General features: G+C 51.2%; 1 protein-coding gene and 1 pseudogene across 9 annotated transcripts in view; both read left to right on the plus strand.

The window, feature by feature from the left end:
- Window positions 1–7,417, plus strand: part of NACC2 (NACC family member 2) — a 45,463-nt gene extending 38,046 nt beyond the window's left edge. For all 9 annotated transcript variants that reach the window (XM_027470681.3, XM_027470680.3, XM_072025204.1 and 6 more), the window contains 4 exons: window positions 1,466–1,633; window positions 4,269–4,374; window positions 4,677–4,774; window positions 6,682–7,417. In XM_027470681.3, coding sequence (XP_027326482.2) covers window positions 1,466–1,633; window positions 4,269–4,374; window positions 4,677–4,774; window positions 6,682–7,181 — 872 coding nt within the window. In that variant the 3' untranslated portion in view covers window positions 7,182–7,417. The remainder of the gene's footprint in view (window positions 1–1,465; window positions 1,634–4,268; window positions 4,375–4,676; window positions 4,775–6,681) is intronic.
- A 151-nt stretch (window positions 7,418–7,568) lies between these two features.
- LOC139999014 (uncharacterized) lies at window positions 7,569–11,239 on the plus strand (annotated as a pseudogene).
- The last annotated feature ends 1,880 nt before the right edge of the window (window positions 11,240–13,119 follow it).

Below are 13,119 nucleotides of genomic sequence, written 5' to 3' on the forward strand. Positions count from 1 at the left end.
GCTTCTGTGGGCACGCTCTGCCAGAACCAAACGTCTGAAGGACAGCAGAGCTGGCCTTTTGTTTTCCCTCTCCCTGGTATAAATAGGATATTTGGCACCCATCTCTTTGGGTTTATTTGCGCTGTGCCTAACGGGACGCGCTCTGCCCATCACCATCGGGGCGCACAGGTCCCTCAGGTCTCCTGCCCTAAACCTGGACTGCAGCAGGACGGAGCACGGCCACTCTGTGTGAATAACAGGGCTGAGATGGCAGGGGCATGGGCTTGAGGGTGTGCACATGGGTTATGCTGATGCCATCAGTCCTGAGTCACACAAGGACGAGCTGTGCGCCCCTCGCAGCCCCGGCGCAGGGTCTCGGTGCTGCAGGGAGGACACCGACGGGTCCAGCCCCTGCGGTGGTGGCAGGGAGCAACTGGATACAGCGGGCATGTCCCAGCTGGAACACTGACCCTTTGTGCTGCTACTGCAGCAACAGGTCTGCAAAACCGGCCGGTTTATCTGCAGAGAGGAAGCACGGCCCGCAGGGCATCGCGGCTGCGGAGCGCGTCGACTCCTGAGGAGGGAAGGTCTCGAGTTTGGAAAGTCTAATTGCTGGTCTTTCTTTTATCGGTGTTCACGGGTATCACAGCGTAGAGCTGGACTTGATTTCATGCATGGCACTTGCCACGTTATCAGCCCTTCCTGGGGAGGAGGGACGGATCGCTGCACAGCTGGGGTGAAACCCAGGAGCTGTAGCTGCTCCCGGCCTGTCCCGGTGCATCTGCAGTCCCTGTACACTCATGCCAGCCCTATCCTGCTGGGATTTGTGCTTTTAAGCATTTTTGTGGGGTTTCCAGCATCAATGTTTGCTGGTGGGCTCTGGAGATGCAGCAGGGAAATTGCAGTCATGTAACTGGGTCCTGCAGCCGCAGCTCAACACAATTTTTGGTCTCTCGGTTGGGGTCACGCTTGTCGTGGCGAGGGAGGTGAGCTGGTGACTGTCCCTGGGGCTGTGTGTGCCTGCAAAATCTGACCGTAACTTCAGCAGGGAAAACATAAGAAGTATTTAGGGATCTGAGGTAGATATTTATCAAATCCGAGCAGTTCAGTGCCTGTGTTAGAGACCGTGGTTGGATTGCCAGCTTGTTCTTCTGCGAGTGCTCGGGGAAGCCGGCGCTGCATGCTTCATTTCCAGACTGATGGCAGATGTGCAGAGCTGCCCACTTTCATAAATGATTAACCTAGAACCAGTTAAAGTGTAATTAGGCTCCAGGAGTCCCTCTCGCAGCATCCAGGCACAACTGCGAGGCTGCTGCTGCCCGTGGAGAGCCCGGTGAGCCTCCACGTGGGGCTGCAGACCCGAGGCAGCGGCTGCTGGAGGGAGAGGTGGCTGCAGGAGCTTTCTGAAAAGCTGAAACCTGACCTTCTCTTAACGTTGTGCCTGCCTAATAATCCGTGTTCATGTCTTTCCCTTTTAATTTTGAAGTTGCTCAAGAAAAGCCAGAGCAGATCCCGCTGGAGAACCGCTCCTGTGTCCTCATACGCCGGGATTTAGTTGCTCTCCCAGCCAGTCTTATCAGTCAAATCGGATACCGCTGCCACCCAAAACTCTACTCGGAGGGAGATCCTGGAGAGAAACTCGAGCTCGTTGCAGGTAATAAGGGGGGGAACTTTTCTTGGCTTGGCAATCGCTGGCGATCACTGATACTTTCCTTCTTGAAATGCGTTCTTCATCTCGCACCATTGCTGGAGCCGTGTGCTTTGTGTGCCCTTGCAGTGTCTTTCTGGATTATTCATCACCAATCATCTTTTTTTTAAAAAAAAAAAAGTTCTAAGTTTCCTTTAATTTGCTGATAGAAAAATGTGTCATTAACAGGATTTATTCAATTGAATTAATTTAGCATTTTAATTGAATTCTGCAGCTTGTGTTCTTCCTGATTGGTGTGGGCTGCATTGCAATTGTATTTTGATTTAGATGCACAGATCTTATAAAAAAAAAAAAAATCATCACACTATAAGATTTACAAAGCAATAGAAATTAAATTTGTGTCAGTGAACAAGCTTTGAAAAACCTGTCGAAGTGTTTTTTTTTTTAAATGGGGGATGTTTTAAGCTGTCATACGCTGCGGTTGGAAGGAGGGGAAGGAATCAATTTTGCTCGGTCCTTTCATGCATCTTTCTTTTCGGTTTGGGGGCAATTTACCGTCCCTGGAGAATTCAGGGCTGCTCTGTGAGGGATGTAAGGGTGTTGGGGTTGGGAGGTGGTGCTTGCGGGGGTCCTGGTGCTGCAGGGCTGGACACAGGGCAGGGCAGAGCGGCTGTGCTGCGCTGTCTGGATCAAATCTGGTCTGAAGAGCTTCAGGAAGCTGCCCCAGATCCCTTTTGCTGCCCCCACGGCATGGCAGTTGCCTGTTTTCCCCCCGTGTAGCTGTGTAGGTGAGGTGACCTGTGTGCCACGTCCCTTACCTGCAGCCTCATTTACACCTGCAAAGCCCTCGCTGTAAAAAGGAGGCATGGGAGCAAAATCAATCCAAACCCGCAGTCCTTTCTGGCCTCTTATCTCTGGGTGAGTAGCAGGGTTTTGTCATCAGTTTGCAGAGGGAATCTTCATTTCAGGGATTGCCCAGAAACGGCTCCTGCCTGATCAACGGTAGGTTTGCAGGGGCAGGCAGGAGCGAAAAGCACTCAGCACAACGCGCACAAAGCCACCGGTATTTATTTTGTATCTGGAATATTCATTTTGTACCCATTTACATTTTCTCTGAGACTTCTTAAAAACATCAAGTGGTGCAGGTTATTTTCACAGTGCGAGCTGCAAATTGGCTCGAGGCAGCTCTGCTTGATTTACATTTTTCAATCTGGAAAAAAAAAAAAAAAAGCAGATTAATATCTCTAACTGATAGTGGCTGCCCGGGTTATTTTTTATTTATTAAAGTGAAGTTACCCTTGGTAGCGGCTGGCATTCTGGCTTATGTGTTAAAATACTGCTACTGGGGGCAGAAAGGCGAGATGGCTAATTGCTGTCCCCAAGCCGGGGGGGCCGGACCCGGGGCTCACGTAAACTCTCCGTTCCGAGCATTTTCCTTTGTCTCGGCTTTTTCGTGCCATCGCTGATTCTGCAAACTTCAGCAGCTTTCTCTGAGAGGGTCTTAAACCAGCCTCGCGATGCTCACAGTAAATCCGACGGGCAGATGCAGTGCGCGGAGCCGCTCTGAAACCCGTGCTGGTGCTCGCTTGCCTTCTGCAAGCTTTTTTCCACAAAGGTCAGGAAAACCTCTGGCAACCCCGGGCTCGGTGGGCACACTGCCCCATGCAGCAGCAAATTCGGGGCCCCCCCCAAGCCCGGGGGTGCTGCCTTCCCCCCCAGCACAGCCACCCCCCAGCAGCTCTGCCTTCATCCCGCAGATTAAGGACAATAATCTGAAGGCTGTGCTGGAAATCCAGGAGGTAATTTTATTCCTCCGGTAGATGTTTTTATGTCTCGGGAGTGTAGGGTGTTTTGGATCCCGCTATCGCCTGTTATTTAACCCTAATTAAAAGCAAGCCCAAGCCCCAGCTCCCCCCTGCCTGCGTGCTCCTGTCCTTTGGGCACTCTGTAGGGAAGGGGAAGGAACCTGCGGGGTCTGCTGCCAAACCTCTGCAGGGCTAAAGCCGCTTTGGCAGGGCTCCTCCAGCTGCTGGAGAACATCCCTAAAGCCCGTGTGTTTCAAAGTCAGCAGTTCTGGGCATTAGAAGCAAAAATTCCCAGCTCGCCAGAAGTATCAAGAGGTTAGGGGCTGGGATTTTTGGAAACGGTCAGATCTGTAGCGTAATGAGCGCTGCTTTCTGTGCTAGGTGGGTTTTTTGTTGTTTTCAGTTTAGTTGTGTTCTTCGATCTTTCACTGGAGAGAAGAAAAAGCCAAACGGTTTGGGGTTTTCTTCCTTCAGAAGAAAATAGATAATTGGTTGTGTGTATGGTATCACAGGATAAAGCCTTGTACTGTGTGTCTTTGGAAAAAGAAAAAAAAAGAAAAAAGAAAAAGAGAGAGAAAAAAAAATTCCACTCATTTGACTTCCACAGACCTCCTTCCTGCGTGGCTAAAATCGGGAATGCCACTACCTGGCTCTTGCCAAGACCCCGAGGGGCTGTAATAGCGGCCCCGCCAGCCTTGCCCATGCCCCTGCTGGCTGCACGCTCCCCTCTGGGCTGTGTCGGGATCGTGACCGAGCAGCAAAGCAGAAATCCCGGGTCGAAGGCGGCCCCTGTCAGCAGCACGAGGGCTTAACTTTGAATTCTCCCTCTCTTCCAGGCTCAGGTGTTTACATCACGCGGGGGCAGCTGATGAATTGCCACTTATGTGCCGGTGTCAAACACAAGGTCCTCCTGAGACGTCTTCTGGCCACGTTCTTTGATCGGTATGTCCTCCCGCAGCCCGTGCTCCCCCCAGGGACTCGGTTTATTTTCTGGTGGTTTAACTACATTAGCAGATGATGTGTGAGCACACCATGCTCTGTGTATGCCACGCTTATTTCTCTGCTGTTTCTCAGCCATGCCTGAGCCTCAACACCAAATTTTCCAGTTCTGTGCCTTAAAATCTCGGAGCTCAGTGCCCTCTGCCCAAACTAAGCAGAAGAGGCTGGTGTCTTTGTGCGGGGCTTCAGACGGCTGCTGGGCTCGGAGTCCCCGGTGTAAGGATCTTCCTTTGCCTTTCTTGCAGGAACACACTTGCCAATAGCTGCGGAACTGGAATCCGGTCCTCCACCAGCGACCCTAGCAGGAAGCCCCTGGACAGCAGGGTCCTTAACGCAGTGAAATGTAAGGAGAGAGGTTTGCTGCTGCTGTGTTGGAGCAGCATGCCGGGAGCAAAGCCGAAACCCAAGCAGGGAAGGCCCGCTCTGTTGCGTTACAGGGGGAGCTTAATGGTGAAATTAGGTTACAGGGAAATTAATTTTTCATGTCATTTTTTGTTCTGATTTTTTTTTTTTTTTATTTGGCAATATCTTAACAGAAAGCATTATTGCTACCTAACTGTTTTGCTATGTGTTAGAACCCGAATTTCCCAGTTAATTACTGGGTGCTCTAAGAAGTAAATGAAAATCAAGCTTTTAGCATCAAGCGGAGCTTGATACTGCAGGACCAGGTCTCTGTGCCCTGGCTTATATGTTTTAGAATATGTTTTATAGACTTTTTTTTAAAAAATGACTGAAAAGAACCCTGCTGCAAATAATTTCCTTTTTATAAGTTTGCGTAAAGCAGCACTAGCTTTTGTTTTTAACATTTGAACCCCAAGCAAAGCCCTGCATCGTGCCGTGTGGCTCAGCAGGTCTGTCCGTAGAGCAGCTGGGCTGCCTTAGAGCTGGGGCCCGAAAAATTCAGCTGTTCAAAACGAGCACCCCTTCCCCTGTCCTGCAGGTAAGGTCCCCGTGTGTCACCGCTTACACCCTGACTTCGGAGCCAGTGTGGGGTACCTGACGGAGTGCCCTTCGCTTGGCGAGCTTGTGCCCAGCAGCCAGTGCTGAGAAAAGAGGGTTGTGTTACTGGCACCCAGGTGGTTCAGTTTTCTGCAGCAGGCTCCAGAAACCCGTGGTTAATCGTGGCTGCTGAGCTCCCCCTGCGTGCCGGGGCGCTGCCGACACGGCGCTGGCTGGAGCCGGAGCAGTGCGGTGCCGCGGGCAGCGCTGACGGTCGGCACGGCGGAGCCTGTCCAGCGTGTGCTTGATATATGGTGGAAAGCAAATGTTCTCTCACCCTCGCTGGATTCTGGATAGTAAATCTTTATGTAAATATTGTGCTGGAAAATGAAACTCTAAGTTTTTTTTTTTTTTTTTTTTGAGAGAGAGAGAGATTTGGAAGATAAATCTTTTCCTCTCCCTGATTGTTGCTCTGCTGCTGAACTCCAGGGGCCTTCCAGCCACCCTCTGAGATTTGCAGCACATGGAGGAAAAGGATAAACCAGCAGATGTTCGGTACATAAAGAGAGAATCACTAGGAAATGCTGCTTGTGCTTGCCTGGAGCCTGTGCGTGGAGCTCTCCGAGAGCCCCCCGGCAGCCCGGGCAGGCAGCGTTTCAGCCAAGCTGTGCTCCCTGTTGAGGCTCGTAGGTCATTTTGGAGGTTGGAAAGGCTTCGTAGTGCAGTGACAGTGCCCACAGCACGCTGTCATGTGCAGGGTGGAAGATTTAGGAAAAAAAATGGAAGTATTAGAAACAGGCGGTGCACAAGCTGTAGCTGATGGTTGTTTGTCAAGGCAGTGCTTGGATCTTGCTCCACAACATCGGGTGCCTGACCCGCGTGGAGAGCAGGGCTGGGCTCACCGAGCTCACCCCTCCCCAGTAGCTGTGCACCACCACGTTCTCAGAGCCACTGATGGAGCTCGTTTTTAGGAGCCTCTGTTGCTCTTTTGTGTGCCCATTTCTCCTCCGGCCTTTCCCTGCTGGCAGCCGGGGCCGGTGGTCAGGAGCTTGGTGCCTCTGGGGCTCTCCAGATCCCCAGGGAGTGCTTGGTCTTTCTCCACCCCCCTTCCTCCAGTCCCTTTGGGGTTTCTTTGCCTTCCACTGCATCCCTTCCTGGCTGCCCCTGGAGCTGAGGAGCCCTTTTCTGCGGGTCCGAGCTCCTCCACCTGCTGGCGATCGGCGCGCGTCCAGGTCGGGCGAGGCTGAGGTCGCTCGGCCTCACGGTGTTGCTTCCCTGACTCCTCAGCTGTGTGTATCCCTGTCTTTGCAGTGTATTGTCAGAATTTTGCCCCGAGCTTTAAGGAAAGCGAGATGAATGTTATAGCGGCCGATATGTGCACCAACGCCCGCCGGGTCCGCAAGCGCTGGCTCCCGAAGATTAAGTCCATGCTGCCGGAGGGGATGGAGATGTACCGCACGGTCATGGGCTCCACCACAAACAGTGTCCCCCTGGATCCCGAATTCCAGCCCAACTCTGCTCAGGTCTTTGAGCAGCGAATCTATGCAGAAAGGAGGAGCGATTCAGGAACTATAGTAGCTCTGAGAACTAACACGGTGAACGTAGATCTAAGCAATGGATCCAGCCAGTCCTTTGAACAGAGCGAGGATGCCGAAGGGGCTGGCTCTGTTATACAAGAGGCAGCTGCCACAGATGCTATGGCATCGGATACCCAAAGCACTCCGCAACCTTTTGAACAAGGTTCTGGCTCCTCCAGCCGGCCCGAAACTCCGGTGAGAAGACAAGATGGTACTTACGGAGGGACTTTATAAAGAGAGCAAACGTTTTGTGACCTATAAGGGATCTGTAATACTAAAGCTGCTTGCATGCATTACTAATACAAAACAAAAATGTGATCAAGCCACTTACCTACTGAACTGCTACTGTTGCCTGAAAAAAATGTGATTTTTATTCTGCTTGTATTTAAAATTTATGAAGGAAATAATCGCATTCGTTATACTGTAAACGACTAGGTCTGTGGCGACCTACTTAAAAAAAGAAAAAACTATTGGGCTCCTTTTTTGATATTCCTGAGGTTAGTCTATAAGATTGTAGCTTTTTCCTTTTTTTTTTTTTTTTCCTTATTTTTCTTTTTCTAAGAAGGGGAGGAGAAAAGCTAGACACCCCCCAACCACCCCCGCCATCACCACCCCATCCATTTCTCAGCTCAGAAGTAAAGCCATCGTTAACCTTTTCCTTGAAAAGAGAGTTTCACCGTCGCTTCACAGGAAAGCAAGATGTGTTAGGGTACGAGTGGTTTGACTGGCAAGGATTTTTCTCTCGCGGAACGGCTCTAGCCAAGTGGCACAGGGTGGGGGAAATTGTTCAACGCTTCTGTCGGTGGAAGGTCGGCGAAGGACCCGGCGCAGGGAGCGGGGGCTGCCCCCGCGTCCCGGCGTGCGTGCAGGGAGGATGCGTGGGCTGCAGGCTGAGCCCTGCCCTTTTTCCTTTGGTGTTGTTTCTCGATGCGGCTGGGTTCTGGGTTTCGTTCCTCTCGCTCTCCCGCCCCGAGTGGCTCCTTGTCTCCTTCTCCTTGCTCGGCGCCCCATGGGGGGGCTGCCAAAGCCGCGTCCCTTGGTGGCTGCCGTAGGCTGGGACCTCGCTGGGGCCAGCAGTCTGCTCTTCCGTCTTTAGCTGCAGTGTATTGGGTACAAAAAGGGTTGTTTTGTGTTTTGTTTTTTTTTTTTAATTAGCTTCGTGCCCCTCCATGAAGTTGGTGGGAGGAGGAGGCGTTTGGCCTCTGGCTCGTCCTCCGGACAGGCCCTCCTGGGAAGAAGCCCTGTGGGATTTATCCACCCGCTTGTGGTTCAGAGCTGCTGTCCCCGGGCTGGGCTGCCTGCGGGGACCCAGCTGGGTGAGGGTGGATCCAAGAGAGCACCCGGCCGTGGGGGACATCCCCCGAGGGATCTCAGTCCATCGTCCCCAAAGCCACGGCTCGGCGCAGCCTCGCTGCCCGGCCCCATACACCCCGGCTTGGGACGGGGAAATGCGGGGTGCCTGCGGGCACCAGGCTCGTGCGTGATGATGCTGAGGATGGGGGCAGCCGTGTGAAAGCCAAGTATGGCTTTTTTTTTTTTTAATTATATTTTTTTATTTTTACTGTGACTAACAGGCCTGCTTGAAAGGCATTTACAGTGTGTCCTGTACTAAGTGTGGGTCTCTGAACAAGTGCACAACTGGTCACTTTGGAAGGCTCCTGTGGCTGTGTTCTTCTTTTCTTTCCTGCTTTGGTTCCTGAATCCAGACGGCGCTTTGCTCAGGGTTTTCTTCTGTCTTTGTGTTCGAGTGAGGGAAGGGGAGGGGTGAGAGGCCGACCCAGCCTTTGGCCGCGTGTTTTGTTTTCTTCGATACTTGAAGCTGTTTTTTTTTTTTTGCATCGTGATAACGAAGCTGTCCGGCACTTCGTGCGTTCCACTGCTCTTTGCCCTCAGACAAGTGAACGCCGGGCTCCTCTCTGCCTCCGGTGCCCCCAGCCCCGTGCGGGGCCGGGCGCGATGCCGCAGGGGCGCGGGACGGGCACAGCCCGGGCCCTGTTTGCACTTTACCCACGTCAAACGAAATGCCCGCGGCCGTGGGCAGCGGGTGGGCAGCGGGAAGGGTTCTCCTCCCCTTCGGCACTTTGGGGCTCCCGGCCGGCTCAAGGTGTCCTGGACCAAACCAGCTCCCAGACGGGCGTCCCCGGGGGACAGCGGCAGCAGTACTTGAATGGCTTAGGACAGAGAATCTGAAGAGAGTCGAGTTGCACAGTGAAAATATATATTTTTATACCTAGCACAACTTCCTGTATATTTTTGGGGTTCTTTCTTTCTTTCTTTCTTTTTTTTTCTTTCTTTCTTTTTTTTTTTTCCTGATTTGGGTTTGTTCGTTTTATTAATTATTATTATTAGGAAGGCAAACTTCTAAAATGTGAAGGGCGTTGGGTTTTTCCTTATCTGGTAGATGAGGGCAAGCATTTTGCACTAATGTTTCCTGTGTGTGGAGGATTAATGATATGTTTGAAAATGTTATATGGATAATGATTGTATTCTTCCGAAAAACAAAAAAAAAAAGTAACCCCTTTAAAATACTGAATGTAACGTGAGAACAGAGCAGTCCATCGATTGTATGCGGCTTTCCTGAGTGCCTTAGAATTTTTTGATCATTTTTTTCCAAGGAAAACAAATTGAGAAAATCAGATCATGACCGACTCCTTCCTCCTCTTTGTTTACGACACTATCTTAAATTATAGAACTTGGGGCTGCTTTATAATGTGAATAGGAAACTGCATTCATCTAGGTCTGATAGTGTAAAATCGAAGCATCAGTATTTATGGTATGTCTGCACCTTTATTCCTATGCTTGACTATTAGCAATATTACATGTATATTATATATCTAAAGTTATACCAAGCACCTTTAAAGAAATCGCAGCGTGAGCCTAACGAGCTCCGCGTGGCTGCTGGCCCCGTGCCCCCCATGGCACCGGGTGCCCCCGGTGTCCCCGTGCCATCCCCGTGCCGCCGCTTGCCGAAGGGCTGCATGGCCTTCGGCCTCGCCGCCCCGCTCCTCATGCTTCGGGTGATGCTCGGGGGCGATGCCCGCGGTGGCTGCGGTGCCGGTGGGCACGGGGACGATGACGGCGGGGCAGGGGCCCGCTCGTGGGGTGCCCGGGATGGGGGTCCCGCGGGCGGGGGGCTCGCCGCGCACCGCTTCACGCCTCCGAGCGCCGCGTCGCGGGCACGGTGCTCAGCGAAGGACTGGCGGCGCCCGTCCTCGGCCGCTTTACTGCTAAGGTTTTGTTCGATTGCTTATTTTTATGGAAATAACTCGCTGCGAGTGGAGAAGGGTGTATGGCCCATTAACCAACTGAAAACTAAGAGACAAGCCCTGTTTGCCTCTGCCGGCAGTAAATCCTAAACACAAAATTGAGAGTTCAGAGCTGTCTTGGGCTCCAACTGCTGTTTCAAAGTGTTCCTGCTGTATAAATTTGTCATTTTGTCAGCGAGCAAGCTGCAAACGTGCGCATTACCCTGCCCGAGACAGCCGGGGCTTGCTGTAAGGTGGCTCTCGAAATGAGGGAGTTTTTGTAGAAAACAAGCAGAAAGTGCCCCAACAGCCGACAAACTGGATCCGCGAAGTCGAGCGCGCTCGAATTGGGAAAACCTCCAAGTGTTCTGACGAGTTTCTTCCACTGTAAGCGTTTTGCACACCATTGTGATTTTTATGTCAAAATAAAAGCCAAAACTTGCAATACTATTTTTAGCAGACAAAAAAATAAATAAATAAATAAATAAATAAATAAACAACTAAGTATAAATGTATAAAATATTTTTGACTTGAACATTTGGATGGCACTTGATTCAAATAGAACATTAATCCTTTGGACAGGATGTTTGGGAAAAAGGACTTAAAAGTACAAGGTTGTTTTTAAAGCGTCTTCATAGGGTATTAAGTAGTACTGTAATTCATGACTGTTAAAAATACTTTCTGTGCTGTAAGAAAAATCTCACAGTACCACTGAATTATGTTTCTCAGCTGTCTCAGCCACGAAAGATGCTAGCTTTTTTTTTTTTTTTATCGTGCATTATTCACTAGTATTTATGTGCTCTTACTCTGTATAGTTAAGACTGTTATTTTGTAGCCATGGCTGACACGATATATCAGTAACTAAAAAAAAAAAAAAAAGGATTAAGGACCCCCCCCCCCCAGTTGAAACTGTGCTCATAGCTGTTTTCATATGATGAAAAATCCATAAAAAAAACAAACAAACAAACAAAAACGTGATCATTAATTGTAAAACGCTTTGTAAAATTCACATTTACAAAATAATAAAGTAAATTGCAATTAAAAGCCTTTCTTTGCTCTGCTTTCTTTCTTTTCTGGAGGTCACTAATTGGCGATGGATGTTACCGGTACTGGCAGGAGGGGCTGCATGGTACAGGGGTGATCCCATAAATGCCTCGTATCGACAAGGAAAGTGCTGGCGGGCATCCCATGGCCCCGGGATGGGTCCCTGGTGCACGATGCAAGGAGTTTCTGGGGACTCAGGGGCAGCACGGGCTCCCCACAAGCTGCGGGACCCCCAGCTGGGTGTGATGGGGGGAAGAAGGGAGCAGGCTCAGCTTTGGGGTGTGGAAGAGGCAGGACCACGCGATGCCACCTCTGTCACTCGAGCAGTTCTCCCAGCATTTGGGGTTTTCGTGGGTCCTACCTGCACCTCACCAGGCTGGCCAGTGGGTTATTGGGCTTTGGGTTTGGTGCCCCCCCATGCACCACACGCTCCCCCTCGGCCGCTCTCTCTTTGTTTTTTGTGCTTTAAATCCCACCCGCAGCCCCACAGCCGGATCCGGCCCTTGGTCAGCATCAAGGGCTGGGGTCCAGAAGGATGCGGTGTCGGCCAGAACACGAGGCCCCTTCCCTCTGTGGAGCACTTGGTGCCTGCTCATAAAGGAAGAAGACATTCGGCAAGCTCAAAGCCATGAGCAGGTAAAAAGGGGGCAACAAAATGGGCTGGGGGGTGGCAGAGCACAAAACACCCTGGTGCACGTGGGCCCTGCTGAGCGGGGTGCTGGGGTGCACGGTGCCGTTGTACCCAGCATGGGCACGGAGGATGCTTTGGCACGGTGGCCTGAGCATCGGGACAGGCAAGGAAAGTGCAGCTGGGGGCGAGCTGAGACCCCCACACCAGCGAGGTGACCGAGGCAGCGGGGTGAGCAGCAGCAGCAGCGTGGGCTGACAGGGAGGTAATTCTGCTCGCTGTCGTTTTTGTCTTTTTTTTTCTCTTTTTTTTTCCCAGCCAAATTGGCCATAAAATTGCTGAGAAGCTGCATTTCCTCTGCTTTGAGAAAAGAAAGAAAAAAAAAAAAAAGGTGCCCCAAACCACTTGCATTTGGGGTTTCATTTAATCTCATCTTACTGAAAGGAAAAACACAGAAACTTGGATGCTCGTGCGCAGCGCATACCGCCGCGTTATATAAACCATTTCAAACTGATTTATTCTAAATGAGTTGTTATAATCAGAATTTTCCTTATGAGCAGCTTTCTTGCAAACGTCAGTATTTCAGAAAAAAAAAAAAAAAAAAAGAAAAAAAAAAAACATCATACGACTGCTCCAATATTTCAAACTGATTACTTATAAACACCATTTCTAAAATTAGGTCTTTGGTGTGCGGTATTGTCAGAGTGGGTGTATTATGATCTGCAGAGAGTATAAAAAGATAAATGAGTTATTTAACCAAGTAAACGACGTTGCTGTAGAAATGTGCAGAGGGAGAGCGCGCGGGGGGAGGGCCGGCCCTGAAGCCAGGCAGCTCGAGTCCCCCGGCAGCTCGGGCTGGGGCAGAGCCGGGGCACGAGGAGGGAGCTGTGCTGGTACTGATGGCACTCGGTGCAGTTGTGAGGTGCCCCATGACCTCCTAAAACCCCGGGATGGGGTTTTGGCAGCGCCGGGTGCATCCCGTTGGCATCACCATGGGGTGACGGGAGCAGCCAGGCACCCTTGGGTGCTGCAGGGGGACCAACGTGGGGTGGCACAGGGAGCTGGGGGGGGGCTGTGGCTGGTGCCTGGAGCTGGGGGCAGCGGGGGAAGAAACCCACGGCTCTGCCCTCGACTGCTCCACCCTCCACCAGGAGAGCAAACCGAGAAAGCTGCTCCACTGGCAGCAGGCCCCGCTGGGCTGCAGATTTGGGCCGCTTCTTGGTTTTTTAGAGTTAATATTCTCTTCTCCAGCTGC

This window comes from Anas platyrhynchos, chromosome 18, assembly GCF_047663525.1.
Source record: "Anas platyrhynchos isolate ZD024472 breed Pekin duck chromosome 18, IASCAAS_PekinDuck_T2T, whole genome shotgun sequence".
Taxonomy (NCBI): Eukaryota; Metazoa; Chordata; class Aves; order Anseriformes; family Anatidae; genus Anas; species Anas platyrhynchos.